At 53.2% G+C, this 15,948-nt stretch overlaps 1 protein-coding gene across 2 annotated transcripts in view; it reads right to left on the reverse strand.

Moving 5' to 3' along the window:
- Nucleotides 1–2,127: 2,127 nt before the first annotated feature.
- Nucleotides 2,128–15,948, reverse strand: part of Grhl3 (grainyhead-like transcription factor 3) — a 32,131-nt gene continuing 18,310 nt past the window's right edge. Inside the window, exons 8-16 of one of the 2 annotated variants that reach the window (NM_001415834.1) lie at nucleotides 14,998–15,092; nucleotides 13,033–13,191; nucleotides 12,474–12,552; nucleotides 12,223–12,356; nucleotides 10,596–10,630; nucleotides 9,544–9,632; nucleotides 8,704–8,789; nucleotides 6,553–6,617; nucleotides 2,128–2,995 (exon numbers count right to left, since the gene is read on the reverse strand). In NM_001415834.1, coding sequence (NP_001402763.1) covers nucleotides 2,881–2,995; nucleotides 6,553–6,617; nucleotides 8,704–8,789; nucleotides 9,544–9,632; nucleotides 10,596–10,630; nucleotides 12,223–12,356; nucleotides 12,474–12,552; nucleotides 13,033–13,191; nucleotides 14,998–15,092 — 857 coding nt within the window. In that variant the 3' untranslated portion in view covers nucleotides 2,128–2,880. Of the gene's footprint in view, nucleotides 2,996–6,552; nucleotides 6,618–8,703; nucleotides 8,790–9,543; nucleotides 9,633–10,595; nucleotides 10,631–12,222; nucleotides 12,360–12,473; nucleotides 12,553–13,032; nucleotides 13,192–14,997; nucleotides 15,093–15,948 lie in introns of both variants that reach the window. The other variant, NM_001415833.1, reaches the window with a different exon arrangement.

Consider the following 15,948-nt stretch of genomic DNA (forward strand, 5'->3'; position numbering starts at 1 on the left):
GTGAGTTCCAGTCCTGACTTCCTTCGGTGATGAGCAGAGGTGTGGAAGTCTAAGCTGAATAAACCCTTTCCCCTCCAAGTTGTTTCAGTCACAATGGTTTTTCACACTGTGAGGAGAGCACCTCCCTCCCTCATTCTTCCCCTCACTCCTTGCTGTAAATCTGCTGGCAGCAGTTACCTGCAGACAGGTAGTGTTCTCCCCACTGGTAACAGCTGCCCTCTCCCTTCTTCCTAGCTTCTCATTTCAGTCTTGTAATTGGCAGCCTGGCCCCCAACCCTGACTCTCTCAAAGGGCAGGGCCAATCTTTTCAAAGCCGGTAGAGCGCTGTCCTTGGTGACCAAGTGTCTTTTGTAGCTTGAGAACCCCTAGCTCCATCCCGGTGTCTTGCTGGAGGCTAGCAATGCAGAGTGCAGAGGCTTCCAGCACCCGTGCTATGCTCGACAGCTGCGTGTTCCAAGGCTGCCGATTCCGGTTCTGCTGTGCACATGTGGAAGCTACAGAGACCCAAAGGCACCAGCGCCTTTTTGGAGCAGTGGACCTCAGCTTCGATTGCACCCTGTGATCACCTAGGGAACTTCACAAAGGGCCATTGTCTGGGCCTTCATCCAGAACACTGATTTAGAGAAGAAGGCAGCGTAGAGGCTGCCCAGATGATTTCAATACGCCAGTGAGGTTAACATCTCCCTCTTGCCCTGCCCGGGCTTCCTCCTCACTCTGGGCAGAAACGGTTACAGGAAGTTAGGAGTCTTGGATGTGCTTGCACTGTCAGCCGCTTTGTTCTCCTGTCGTGTCACCTTCACACGTGACTCCGCTTGGATGACTCCGCTCGGTTGCAGAGTGGTGTCTCAGCAGCAGGGAGATCTGACTGTGAGGATGCAACCCCGGCGCTTCGGTGTCCCTTCAGCAGGGCACACCAGCCACGGTGCAGCATGGGTAAGCGTGGGCAATGCAGAGCCCAGCGTTAGAATACAGATTTGTGTTCATCTTGGATCTTCTTCGGCCTTAATGTTCAAAAGACCTTAGATCGGGATTGGTTGTGTCCGGATGGACGAATGAATTTTGGTTTTTAAACTTTAAAAACTAACCAACCAAGAAAGCAAACAAATATAAGTATACAAACAAAGACACACGTGCCAGCAAAACACCCGTACACATAAACAGTTTTAAAAAGTCGTGTGCAGGGCTGGAGAGACGGCTCAGCGGTTAAGAGCACTGACTGCTCTTCCAGAGGTCCTGAGTTCAATTCCCAGCAACCACATGGTGGCTCACAACCATCTGTAATGAGATCTGATGCCCTCTTCTGGTGTGTCTGAGACAGTGACAGTGTACTCACATACATAAAATAAATAAATCTTAAAAAAAAAGTCGTGTGCAGTCATAAGAAAATCTAATTCATAGGAAGCAGAGCTTTCTGGGACCAAAGGCAGGGGTGTTGACCCTTCCTGACGGCCTGGATCTTTGAGATTCACTGGAGAGCCCAAGGCTCTGAGGGACAGCTAAAGCCAGTGAGGGCCACACCACTTTTATTGCTAAGGAAAAGGTGTAGATACAACTGTGAAAAGGAAGAAAGGAAGGAGGCAGGAGGGAGTGCGGGAGGGAAGGTTGTCCTGATCTAGTCCTAGGAGGATACGGGGCTCGGTTTGAAGTTGCCCCTTGCCCCAGAGACCTAGATGCTGGCACACATGATTCTCTTCAAGGTACCAAATGTGATGTCACTGCTGCCCAGGAGGGAAGTGATGTGTAGTTGCCTTTGGGGCAGTTTGAGTTGAATCCAGACAAAGTGTTAACCTGAGCAGTGGTGGCAGAGTTGGCCCAGGTCTTGGTTGCATGGGTCCCAGCTTTGAGCACTGTCCACTGGCCTAGCAGTGAGGGACTCATCACTGCCATTGTGAACTTTTCACCATCAAGGATCCTCCTCATGACTCTTGTGAGACCACAAGGATTCTAAGGCCTGTCGGGGTGAATGTGTCATGCCCATTGCCAGCCTTCACACATAGGACAAGAAGCCCTGGGACAAGGGCACAGTGAAGAGAGAAAGAGGAAGGGCCTCCTCCCCACTCCCCACCCCCAGCCTCTCTTCTGGGTCACTGGAGTCTCACAGAGGGAAGGAGCACGTGAAAGCCGGGGAAGTGTGCACAGGTAGGCTTTTATTACTAAACCCTATGATATACAAAATGCATACTCGAATAACAGCTAAAAAAATAGTTCAGCGAATATGAAATACATATTTTTGAAATGATAAAAATGTAACACGAACATACAAAATGTTGCATATATATACACAATATATACTTATATATATATATATCACATGATGAAAACTGTAAATAAGAAATGTGTACAACAGTAGATGGCAAGGGTGTTGGTTCCTTTCTGCTCAACGACGGCGACTTACATCTTGTACAAGGAAGCCACTAAGAAAGTTTCCTCTCCAATGACCTCATAAAGGCATTTTCGAGTTAATTGCGAGAACTCTTTGGTCTGAAGTTGGCGGGAGGATGCAGAGTGAGGGTCAGAACCAGTCGAGACAACTGATATAGCCCTGCAGAGAGGGCGGTGTGACCACCGTCCCCTGTGAGGGCCTCTGCGGTGAGACTTAGAAGAGAAAGCAGGCAGTCTGTGCTGATCAGAGCCCCTGTCTCTGGGGGGTGGGGGTTTGGGTATTTGCAGGAAGCTCTCTGAAGTGAGTTCAAGTCTGGGTAGGGCATTTAGATCCTGGAACCTTCTTGGTCTCTCCCTGGTTCGGACGTCACTGAGTTTGTTGCTTACGAGAGCGCTTCCCCCTGAGAGAGGCATTTCAAGTAACAGCTGACACACAGAAGAGGTTGAAAGCCGAGGCTCGAGCTGGGCCCTGAGTGTGGGGTGCTTGAGGCTGGGCCCTCATAGCTCCTTCAGGATAATCTGAATCTTGCCATCCAGCTCACCCATGTCCAGCAGGAAGGCCACGTGGTTGCTGTAATGCTGGATGATGTTGTTGTCCATGTTGACCAGGATTCTGGAAGAGAGAGAGGAGGGAGACTTGGTTGCTACGTGCCGTGGCCCTCGGAGCGACAAGTTTGAAAGCAGTGCTGCAGGCGCCTCAGTAGCTTTCTGTGACCCCCAAGACCAGGCTGTAAGACGGAGACTCCCAGCGGCCAAGTCTCGGCTCAGAGCCTAGCCGGCCAGCCACACCACGCTGGTGCCTGCTGGTGGCTTGCGTCCCTTCTGCTGAGCTGAACGTGGATGCTTTTGAGCGGCTAGCATGGAGCTCTGGGAGAGATACGACGTGCTCAGTCATTTGACTGGGGGCTCAGACTAAATTCAAGCTCAGGAGGTGGATTAGTCTGGGTTTAACGAAAGGCTACACCGAGCTGCTCAGGTGTGCTGGCCTGAGCCAGAGGCCGGAGCCATACAACACGCCTCTCAGTTGATTCCTGTCAGGCTGAGATCTTAGGGGGTTGAATAATACACTGGAAGGCAGCAGCCCCCACCCTCAGGTCAGGGACTTGAAGCTCAAGAAGCATACCCTCCACGGCCATGGACCCTGACAGGGCCAGAGTCATAGTGCATGTCAAGAGAACCCTGCCTCCCTGATGAAAAGCCACCCAGAGGTGACCTGAGCCTCACTTTGTCCCTTCCCTGATGAGCTTCTGAGCAGGAATGGAATTGGGCATATGCAATCAACCATTTACCCATCTCTCTGTCCATCCATCCATCTATCCATCCATCTGCCCATGCATTCATCTGTTCACCTATGTGTCCATCCATCCATCCATCCATCCATCCATCCATTCATCTGTCCATACATTAATCCATTCATCCATCCATCTGTCCATCTGCCCACCTATCCATCCATCCATCCATCCATCCATCCATCCATCCATCCATCCATCCTTTCTACCCAACCATTCATCCATCTGTCCATCCATCCACCCACCCATCCATCTATCCATCCATTCTCCCCACATCTCCTTCCTCCATCCTCCCTCCTCATATCCATTCATCTCTCATCCCTCAGGCTTTGCTGGACACTTTCCTGTGCAGGACGTTGCTCTTACACAGGAATTAATTGGACCTGAAGACTGGGTTCTTAACGGCTACGCCTCACCGGTTCATAGAATGGAGAAGCTAAGTTCAAAGACATAAAGCTATTCTTTTGAAGCCACAGTTAGGAGATGGCAGAGCTCAGGCTTTAATCTAGACCTTTGTATTTCTATGATATCACTTTTCAGGATAGGGGAAAAAAGCCACAAAATCCTATAAATACACGTTAGTGGGAGAGGGAAGGGAGCCAAAATCTATGTTTGGGCAAGAACTCAGTAGATGTGAGGACTCTGGGAAGGGCGGTGGGGACAGTCGTGAGCCTGAGAAGCCCACGGGCTACCTCTGTCATCTGTATCAGCACCAGCAGCACCTTCTTTTGGGGAAAAGGTTGGAGCTGGGGCTCCCTGAGGCTGGGGCCTGGCTGGCAGGACACTGCATTCCCAGGTAACCTTTATCCTGGGGGCAGGAGACTGGAGATCAGCCAGAGAGCAGGGCTGGATGGGGAGGAGAGAGGTGTGCTCTGGCAACTGCAGGGTAGGGTTGTCTGTTTCCCAGAGTGGCATCAATTAGCCTCAGGGTACTGGGCTGTGTAAGTCTGCCTCCAGGGCAGTGGTGTGAAAGTGGACCCTCTGGTAGGAGGTCAGTGACAAATAGTCCCCAGCCAGTGGCAGGCACTTGTCAACAGTTGTAACTACTTAACTTCTAACCCCTCCGCCTGTATTGAGTTAAACCCCTGGCCTGCTGCCAGCAAAACCCGTGTATTGGTTAATCTTTCAAGCACTCCATGATGCTTGTAAACTTGATTTTATCTACCTTGGTCTGGAGGACTTAAGGGAGGGTTTGTGAGAATACACTAGATTTTGGGTTAGAATATCCACCTTTCTCTGATGTGGACATATATTTGAACGAATTCATATTTGGAAATATGTTCTTTCAGACCTTACTTAAAGACCATCTTTGAGCTGAAGTTTTCAGAGCTATGGAGTGATGTGGTCTATAGGACTGAGCAGAGAATATTTGCGTATTTCTTAAGAGATCAGAGAAACGAGGCGGGGCGGGGATGAGATCAAACTGTGGGAGTGCCACTGAGAATGTCTTTTGCTAGTCCCTAACTCAGGACCACTACCGTGCACCTCAGCTTCAAATGGGAGGATCCCACCAAGCTCAAGCTCACTGGGGACAGTATCTGGCCTGAGGGAAGAACTTTCGTGATGGAAGCCATTACAATTACAGCCTGAGCAGCTGCCTGGATTGATGGGAAGGCCTCCAGCAAACCAGGAGCTAGAACTATGAGCCTCACAGATCTTCAGCTTCCTGTCCTACACAACACAAACTATCCCCGGCCCCCTCAGCCTGGCCTGGGGTAGGATTTGCAGGGGAGCCCTGCACAGGAGAGGCAGGAAGCAGGGCACGTGGGTGTGGCGCTAAAGGAGAAGTGGGTCGGGCTTGTCTGGGCAAAGCAGACATGAAGCAGTCTACTCCAGACAGTGTGAGCCCCTGTATGAAACCGAAACTTGGTGGGATGGGGGGTGGGGTGGGAGAGGGGAGAGGGGGAGACCCCACACACAGACAAAGCCCTCTAGAGTCTCATGCAATGCAAACCAAATGGGTCCCTTTCTATACTCCAGCCTTTTGCATGGGAGGCTAGCTGGGAGTCACAGAGTAAGGAAAGGGGGTGGGGCTGGAGGAAGCCAGGCTTGGGGTGCAAGGCCTTCTCAGTGGGAGAATATGCTGCCCACAGTGTGGGTCATGCTTAGGTGCAGCTGGGGTTAGATTGTCTAGTGGGGTGTAGCTGTGCTCTGGGCAAAGGTCCTCTTCTGCCTGCTCCACCGGGAGGAAGGAGAGGACTTTGGAGTTTCTTTAACTGGACTCTTCAACTTAACCCCCAGTCAAATTCCCACTTAGGCTCCTGGCAGCCACGCCTTCCCATCACCCTCTGCCTGGGAGGCTCCTCTGAGCCTCTGGTGTCTCGCTCGCTGCTCCTGCACCCACCCCTGCTTATCACCTCTCAGCCTCAGTTTCCCTGCATGTGAAATGGGGCTGTGTGTGTGCCAATGAGACTCAGGAGGGCTAAATAAATGAGATAAACTCAGTCTGATGTCTGTTGAGAGTCAGATGAATGTCGGTGGCTACAACTAACCTAAGAATAAGAAAAGAACTCCGGTCTTCAGTGGTCTGGGGACTTGAACTTGGGTCTTCTGCAATGCTTTTTTTTTTTTTTCTTTTTCTTTTTTTGGAGCTGGGGACCGAACCCAGGGCCTTGTGCTTGCTAGGCAAGCACTCAACCACTGAGCTAAATCCCCAAACCCGAACTTGGGTCTTCTGATGAGCGACCCGCACTCCCCCTCTATGCCAGGAGGATCACTTGTGAGGAAATCCTTGCACCTCCCTCTTACTCTCACCCTTGGCCTGACTTGGGGACTCTCCACCCACACTGAGAGTAACTCCATGCTCTCTGTAACTCCGCCAAGGCCAGGCACAGCGCTGGCAGTTCTGAGCAGCTCACTGGAGGGCTGAAGGGGCACTTACCCTCGCTTGCATTTCTTGTAGACTTTGCAGATATTCTCCTCAGGGAAGCCATACTTCTCAGAGATCTGGAAGGAAATGGTAGGGTTTCACTGTCTGTGGACCAAACTGGATTTATATACACTTTATGCTACTGCCTTTAACTGGTGGCTATAAAAGTAATAAGTATCGGGAAAACAAAGAGAATTACAATGATGCTATTTCCCTGGGGCAGACACCGTTGGCCTCTGGGTATCTTCCCCTCTAATGTGCATACGCATTAAGTGTACACCTCGCGTAGGGGGTTTGATATTATTTTGTATTGTCTTAGGATAAGTCAAAACACACGAAACACGTAGCAAACTGCACCTTAGTGTCTATAAAGTATCTGGGAGAGCATCTACTGTTGCCTCTGGTTCTCACCTAGGGTCTGACATTCGGATCTGTGCTTAAGGATCAATTTTCACTGGCTGGTGATCTTATGCAGGCTCTCTGTGGGGACAGCGAGAATGCCCACCCCAGAGGACTGCTGGAAGAACTAATGGTTGACTGATGATGTCATTCATACCTTCACGACAGCTCCTGCCGTGTACCAGAGCCGCCATGAGTGGCCTCTGTTACTGTCTTGCGAGCAGTGAGCATGCTCCGGGACTGCTTTGAGGTAGGGTAACCCGCGTGTGCCTCTCCCGGGCAGGAGTTAATAATTGTAGCTGCTGGGGTTGGCTCACTGAGCGCCAAGCGCCCAAGCCTGCCTCAGAGCCTTAAAGCCCATTCTGTCCACATGAGAGCTTCCTCAGATGAGGAAGCTATGGCTCCAGGGTTGGCCGAGCAGCCTGACTGGAGCCATGGCGAGTGGTCCCTGCCCCACACTAGAGTTGCATAACCTTTCATTGTTGTTGTTTGAGACAGGGTCTCTCTCTATCACCCTGGTGGCTGCCCTGGAACTTACTATGTAGAGCAGGCTGGCCTCGAACTTACAGAGATCTGCCTGTTTCTGCTTCAGGGACGCTGGGGTTAAAAAATGTGTGGGGGAGTTGTAGAACACTGTTCCTGTGTCTCTCTTGGTTTTACTGTTGGGCAATGGAAAGAACTCAGAAAGGACCAGGTCTGGCCCACTGTCAGCGCTCAGTCAAATACTGGGCCCTAGTGGAACAGACAGCTTTTGGCTGTAAAGCTGCAGTTAAGTCCAGGCTGGGGACGCCAGTGGCAGATGGTCCTCTCTGGGCAGTTGAGAAAGAGGACGAGCTCAGAGTCCTGGGTATTTTTCACAGAGATCCCTCTAAACTAGAAATGTCCCTCGGTTTTATTCTAATGACAGTGTAGCCAGGGCTGTCTGGAAAATTGGCAAGCTCTACTCCCCTGGAAACAGAGAAGTCAAGAGTGGGTGCAGATGAGGCTAATCCACTGTGAACGGCTGTTTAGCCCAAAGAGTCTATCTGTTTTCAAGTGACAGTAATGACTTTTTGTGAGTCCAACTTCCTGGGGCAGATGCCAAGCAATATGTTAGAAGAGCAGGAAAGCCCACAGGGCAGGAAACTTAGGCTACACTGGCACTTATGCCACCTTTGCCAGACCCTGATGCTGACTGGGCCTCTCAGAGTGAGGCAATGCTGAACAATGCCCTGTGGAGAAAGGAGGAAGCAGTCACTCATGGCAGACAGAGTCAAACGCCTGGCCTGTGGGTCTCTGTAAAGGCCACCAAGGACCCTCCAGCTACAGGTGCTTAGCTGTCACAAGAGGTGTCACCTTCAAGTCCAAAGCCTCAGTGACCCTCAACTTGCCCAGGCTGGGCTGTACTCAGGTGGCTGGGGGTTGGGGAAAATCTCCTTGTCCAGATACCGTCCTGCCCTGGCCCTCAGCCACCCCGGGAGTCTTGCAGGCAGAAGGAATGAGGCCACCCTGAGAGGGAAAAAATGAGCGTCTCTGGGGCCTGGCCTTTTTGTGGAGGGGTTTTCACTCCCATTAAAACAGAAACAGGTTTGCAAAGCCAACAAAAGCCCTGGGCTGTCAGACAGCAGCCATCAGATTAAGGAGGATTTATGGTGTGAGTGACTCTCAGGGTGGAGCAGGGTTCTGACAGGGTGATAAGATCAGGGGGCACACCCGCTAGCAGGGCCCTGTGGGGTGGGAAGAGCAGACCACCAGAGCCCTCCTGTGGGAAATGAGGCACCTTACCGCATTCCTCAGCCCCTTCAAGTCCGGGGTCTTCAACATGAGTGCGTCAAACACCTCCTCTGTCTCCCTCCTCACATACAGCAGAACTAAAAACCAAGAACAGAGGGCTTGAGCACAGGAGGAAATGGAGGGGTTGGGGGTGGTGGAGAAGGCTCTTAAAAGGAATGGCCTTAATACAAGGGTGAGCTTGCGTCCGGCACTTTCTACACTGCCCTGATTTGCCAGAGTTTGAATCTTGGGTCTGGCTCTATTACCTGGCAACCAGTGACCTTGGAAAGGTAATTTCAACACTGTTGACCTTACTGCATATGTAAATTGGGGTCCTTGCCCCCTACTTCAGAGCTGCTTCCGAAATCAGGAACAGTGTCTGGGAACCCCAAGTGCATGGCTGGGCTTGGTTCCTGACGTCTGGACGCCTTGGACTTGGCTGCTGGTGGACTCTCCCCTAAGGTCATTTAAGCCCCCAGGGGCTTCTGTCCCCACCCCCACTCTCCTTCCAGTCACTGACTTAAGAATGTCAAAGCCAGACAACCAGACATAGAAGTCCATCCAACTCTTATCTACTTAGAGAACCAAGGGCCTCTTCCAGCCCAACAAGCTGGTCACTGTGCTAGCTGCCCCGAGAGAGACATATCCAAACGGTCAAAGCCACAGATGTCCTCTCATCCTGGTGACATCTGTCTCAGCCACCCCCCAAATCTTGGCCTAAATACTCTCCAAGGAGTGAATCAGGCCTTGGGTGGGGGACTTCAGGAAAGACCTCGTGGAGTGAGTGGGGGCTTCTGGGAAGGCTGAGGGGAGCTTCTGGAGGCCTCTGAGGGGCTCTGAGACTCCATGTACCTCTCTGAAGGTCATCTTCCTTGGCCTGTTTGGAGGGGAGAGGCTCAAACTCCTCAGCAAAGGGCGAGCAGGTTCGCTTCAGAGGCAACCTGTAGGAGAGCAGAGAGGGGCTGGTGAGGACAGCTGCTCCCCACCACCACCCCCGGGCCCTTGGGTCAGGGAAGAATCAGAAGGAGTAAGAAAGTGTTAGGACAGAGGTGAAGCCCGACGAGTGGGAGCAGGTCTAGCTGGGTCAGACCCCAGCCCTGCCACACGCTGGCAGCATGCCAGGCTGGGGTCCTTAACTCAAATGATACGTTTGAGGGCCATGGAGAGCTGTCATCCTATAGGAGGTGGCACAAGACGTGTGTGGCCTTAATCAGAGTGAACTATTAGCACCACCCACATTATATCTTCTAGAAGAAGCAAGCCAGGGAGGGGTAGAGCCTGGGGAGGAGTGGGGACTTCGGGGTCTGTAGCAAGCCGGCTTTGGATCAAGTCCTGTCCCTGTGACTTAGTGTCTGGAGAATATGAGTGAGCTCTATCACTCATGGGGAGGGACTTTGGAGCAAAAGCTGCATAGGAAACACACACGCTGTTTATAGGGGAGAAATGGGTTCCAGCCGACAGCTTGTGTGCAAAGCCAAGCCAGTTATGGCCATACATTCACGCTGCCCCACCCTTCTGCCGCACCCTCTAAACATTGGTTGGGGGCGTCCCCCAGGGTTGCTGAGACAGAGGCTCTGGCCGACAGAGGAAGGGCATGGGTGACTGAGGCCTCTGGAGGTGATGTGTTGGGGAGAGGGGTGTCCAGCATACCTCTGTTTTGTGCTCCCCCGAATGTGTGTCCCCCATCTCGGAGGCTTTTCTTTGCCTTTATTTTTTTTTTACAAGCAGGTGTCTCCCCAGAGATTTGCCAACTTTCCATGTAAAGGAAGCCCATAAAAACCCAGGTGGTTTCAGTGTGAGGGGAGGACCCAGGCCTGGTTCCAGGCAGCAGGGGAAAGACAGGAGGTGATGTGAGGGGTCCAGGGATTAGAAGAGGACAGGACCCCTGGCTGCTTTTCCTGTACCTGTCAGAGCTGCTGTGTCCTGCTGAGGGGACAACCTGCAACAAAGAGAATAGACATTCCTGGTCAGGGACAAGAAGAAAACGTAGAGCAGCCTGGGAAGGAAAGGCGATGGGTACCTTGTCAGAGCCACCACTGTCGGTTCTGCACAGAGTGAGTGTGTGTGTGTGTGTGTGTGTGTGTGTGTGTGTGTGTGTGTGTGGTGTGTGTGTGTGTCTATGTGTGTGCGCGCGTGCACACGTGTGGTGGTGGTGTAGGGTGTCTCACTTCAGGATCGGTCCAGATCAGGCTGCTGAACTGGGGACGCGGGGACCCAGTGGAACTGCTGCAGTACTGGCTGCTGGTTGGTAAGCTGGCCCTGACTCCCCCAAGCCCAGAGGCAGGGAGCTGCAGCTACTGGGCCTGCAGCCGGGGACCAGTGATCATGGGAAGATGGAGCTGAAGCAAAGCCCCTGAGCACTGCACATCTGATGCTACTGCGCTGTCTGGTGGGTATCACCTGTGTGGTGAGCACCCAGGGCCAGAGAGGGCAGGAGATGGCTCAGGGCCACCCTCCCTGCACTCTGTCTCTTTCCCCAGGGCCAACTCTGCCCCACTGTGTGCAGACACTGGTTTCTCACTGCCTACCCTGGGGCCACTAAGTAAACATCTTCCTTCCTAGGGCCTCAGGCTATAGATGGAACCAGTATAGAAAGTCCACCACCAGGCTGCTTCCAGAACAGCAAGGATGGGATGTGCTTATGGTGTGTCTGAGCTACTTCATACTGGCGGCCATATCCAGCTCTGTGATATAACTCCTAAGTCAGACACCAAGGACTTAATCAGGCACCATGGCCTGGCCTTCAAATGCTCCCGAGGAACCATGGGAGCAGAGCTTTCAAGGGAAGAACGTAGCCAACTGATACTGTCAGAAGCAGACCGGAAGCAGACCGGAGTGAAAGCCGGTTCTTGACCTTGTCTGGCAAAGGGACAGATTGGTTTCCCTCAAAATGGACGGGCACTCGAGAGGGAGAGAACATAGCTCAGTTAAGGCCTAGTGACTCCCGTCTGCAGATGCTCTGTGATGGCGTCCCTGGCTAGGGAGGCAGAGTAGCTACATAGGAAACACATACACTGTTTATAGGGGAGATCCTGATCCAGGAGTGGCCAAGGGCACCTAGATCCTGATCGGGGCTGCAGAGTGGGTCCAAATTCTGGCTGTGTGATTTTAGGAGCCTGTGTTGGTGACTCATAGAGGCGCAGAAAGGGTCAAGATGCCCTAGAGTTGCTGAGCTCTCAAAATGTCTGCACCTGGGACCAGCCACCCAGCCTGGGTGCGGCTCCATTGACACCCTCCATGTGAGCCCAAGCTCAGAGAGTTTAATGGATAGAGAATCCATTTTACTTTTGCTCATGACTGGTCCCTATAGACATATCCACATAGTCAGTCCTTTGTAAACCCTTTGCTGCTCGACAGGAGCCCCTCCCCCACCCCTAGTCCTCCTACCCTTCCACCCCCCACTCCCCACCCCGATTTTAAATAGCAGGACCAGGAAACACCCTAACGTCATCGTGGTGGTATCAAGTAAAACGCCCAGTAGGGTGGTTAGACAGGCCCACCTAGTCCCTCTCCCACCTGCCCTCTCCTCACCCCTCCTGGGCGTTGTAGGCTGGAGAAATGCAGGTTGGGGATGAACAACACAGGCTGGGTCTCCAGGTCCGCTTCTGGCCGCAAGTATGTGGTCTCATTGCCCCTGAAGCCGGACAGCAGGCAGCCCTTGATGCCTGCTGGGGGAAAAGAAGCCACTGAGCTCTGCCATCCCTTCACACAACACTCTGACCACCTTCTCTGTCCTTCTTCCCTTGACCTACCCCACCTGGCCCTGTCCACTGTTTACTGACCATTGTTACTGGAGTCTGGGCACTTGACCTTCCTTCGAAACTGCTTCCGTTCATCATCGCGCATCTTCCTCTCGGCACCCTGCAAAGAGAGGAGGGGCTCACCAGGGGCGGGGCCAGGGGCAGGGCCAGGGGCGGGGCCACCACGTCCACAGCTGCTGCTTTGCTTCCTGAATATGGGCCAGGCCAGGGAAAGTGGGAAATGGGCCACTACCAGGCTAAGGCCCAGGCTCCCTGAAGTTGGTTCAGGTCTTGAGAGAGATGAAGAAGGAAGCTTATAGAGATGGGAGGGGGCTGGGCGGGAAGGAAGTGAGGGGAGAGGGAAGATGAGCAGGAGTGAGGACTAGGGGAGAAAATGGAGTCACGGAGCCAGATTTACAGACCCTGCAGAGGGGTGCAGAAATACAGAAACAGAGATAGATACTGAGAGGAACGCACGGAGTGAGCGCAAGGAGAGGAAGCGACAGAGGGACTGGCTTCTTAGAGAAGCAGGTAGTGTTTCTGGCGCCTCCAAGTATGCGCGCTCGCACGCACACAAACACGCTCACGTGCGCACACACACCTTGTCACAGAAGATCTTGATTTGGCAGACAGCACGGTGCACCAGGCGCTCAGTGCCTGCTCCACAGTCATAAGTGTCAATTTGCAAGTTGAGGGGGACACCCTTCACCCCCTTCTGCGAGGAGAAGTCTGTGCTCAGACAGTTGACACCGATGAACACCTGGGGACAGAGCAGGGAGCCGGGTAAGTGGTCTACTCAGATCTGAGAGTTCGATGACTACCCTTCAGCCATCTTGGGCCCTACTGGCAGGCACCCCTCCCTGTCCGCTTCCCTTTCACAGATGGGAAGAGGTGCGGCTGGAGCCAGGCTGGTGTCCCCCTTCTAGCTCACTGAGGGCACCCCACCCTGGGAGAGCACTAAGGATCCTTTAGGGTCTGAAGGTTTATTTCTCCACAGCTTGAAGCAAGTCAGGGACACTTGCTGACCCAGGCACACAGGAGGTGACATTTCATGCTAGGGACCAATTTGAGCCACCATGGGATCCCAGTTCTTGCCATTCTATAGTCCTGTGCCAGTAGCAGCCAGCGGCCACCCAGGTTATCTCTCTTCTACAGCTATGGAGGCTGAACTGAGATGGAATTGCTATGGCCGGTTCCCTGGGCAGTCAGGGCTAATGAGCTTTTGGACCTGGACCCCTAATCTGCCATGGGAAGTATACCAGCTTGTGGCTTGGACTGATGCTATGAGCTTCCTCAGACTGTTTTATCTGCATACAGGGATGGGTAAACATGTCTGTCCTGTGGTCTGGGAGAGTTCACATTTATTCTTGTCAATCAGGGGATCAGGGACGCTGGAGACTGGTGAGGATTTGGTTCAAAGTCTACAGACAACCTGGGCTTTCTCAAAGGTCAGCCTGGGGCCTTTCTCAGCCCTGGCTGGCTCAGGGTCAGACTTTGCTGCCTCAGTCTGGGCTTGGTCTCCAGGACATTTCCTCTTAGAAACTATCTTGACCTGAGCAGTGGTAGTGGGGGACAGGGGAGCATCTCCACAGACCCTCTGGTCTCCCCTCACCTGACGCAGCTCTGATGCAGCCTCCACAGGCTCCCAGCTAGTACTGAGACCCAGGACTTGAGGGTAGGAAGGCCGTGAGAAAAATCCTCACCGAAACCCACCTCTCCCTTCCCACGAAACTCTCCCACTTCCCTGGCCCACCCCCTCCCTTTTGGAGAAGCTCTCCCACCTCCGGACTGGCAGGCTCCTCCTGTAGCCCACAGCTCTGTTTAAATAACAGCCATGCCAGCCGGGCCTGCCCCTCCCCCATATCTTCTCTATGTCCCTCCAGGGGAGGAAGGGTCCACAGATGCCTTTGGGATGAGTGGTCCCAGGCTCAGTGGGTGTGGTGAACCTGTTCAGGGTGTAGAAGGACTGACTGGAGAGAGGTCACCCGGCCCCTGAGGGTCTGGCTGGTTCTCTTTCCACAACACAGAAAAGCCCTAAGTGCCCACCTGGGGACCGGCTCAGGCACCAGGGTAGAGAGAATGCTTGGGGCTCAAGCTGCCATGAAGGAAGCCAGTGGGGCTCCCTCTCCTTGGTTTCTCCCTCGACCAACCTCATGGCCTCGTTCTAGCCTCTTAGACAGGGCAATGGGAGCTCACCACAGCCCCCGGCATCTAAGAAGCCAGTGCTGGGGATCAAGCCCTGCCCGGTTACTTCTGAGCCTGTGTCAGCATGCAACCAGAAACTTTGAGCCCCTTCCTGTGAGGCTCAGTTAATCTGAAGAACAGGGATGTGGTGCTGCCAAGGTGACATCACCCAGAGTCACCCCATCCCCATGACAACCAGTCAGTTGAGGCCAGAGTTTAACCCAGTGACATGGCTTCTGAGGGGAAGGGTCGGGTACAGTCCAGCTTGCAGGCCCAGAGCCTGTGCCTCCGACGCCTGTGAATACCAAACTTGGGTACCACCCCCCCCGGGGCCCCTTGCATCTTTCCGAGGCACAGTCACCCCACCCAAGCCCACACTGACCTTAGCCTCCTCGTTAACATTCCACACAAAGGACAGTGCGTTATAGGCCACCTCCTCGATGTGCTGGACTGTGTTGAAGTTTTCCTTACAGTCGGCTGGAAGTGTAGGAGATGAGAGGGTCAGTGGGAAAGAGACTGGGGTGCAGTGGGGAGGGGCGCCATGAGCCACACCTCACTCCAGGCAAGGACATGCATGCTGACCCCTCAAGCTGTGGTTCAGAGGTCATCCTGGGAGTGTGACTAACAGACGGTCTCTGAGGTCCGCGCTCTGAGAGAGGACCACACAGCAAGGGGTGAGCAGTGGGCAGCAGGGGTAGGAGCAGGGACCCTGGCAGCTGCCGTTAATGCAATATTGATACAGGGCAGCCTCGCGGAATGCTCCCAACCCTCTGAACAGTCAGTTTACGTAGGAGGAAAGTGGAGCTCAGAGAGGACGGGTTTCTCGCCCAAGGTCACACAGCAAATGAAAGCAGGTCAAAGAGCACACATTTGGTTCTTAAACCCAGTCTCCTAACTGCTCCACTGTGCAGCCTCTCAGTCAAGTTCTTGACCAGTCCCAGCCTGTACACAGCCAAGCAGCTGGCCGCCTGACATTTGACGATTGGGTAAACTTAGGTACGGGGTGACAGGGGAAGGATAAAGCATAAGGCAGACAGAAAAGGATGGAGCTAGAACTTGGGCTGGATCTCTAGCTGGTTGCGGTGGTCCAGGGACAAAGTGGCCCAGGACCATGCCCCCTCCCCCTGCTTCTTTTTTAAGACAGGGTTTTGTGTAGCTCCAGGCCGGCTTGGAATTCCGTATACTCAAGATAACCTTAAACTGATGCCCCTGCCTCCACTCCCAAGTGTAGGAATTACAACTGTGTACCACCATCCCAGTTTTACCAACTGCGGGGGACCCAACCCAGGGCTTCCTGCATCTGACTCTATTATCTGACCTCTCAGATCAGTTC

Source organism: Rattus norvegicus, chromosome 5 (genome assembly GCF_036323735.1).
Source record: "Rattus norvegicus strain BN/NHsdMcwi chromosome 5, GRCr8, whole genome shotgun sequence".
Lineage (NCBI taxonomy): Eukaryota > Metazoa > Chordata > Mammalia > Rodentia > Muridae > Rattus > Rattus norvegicus.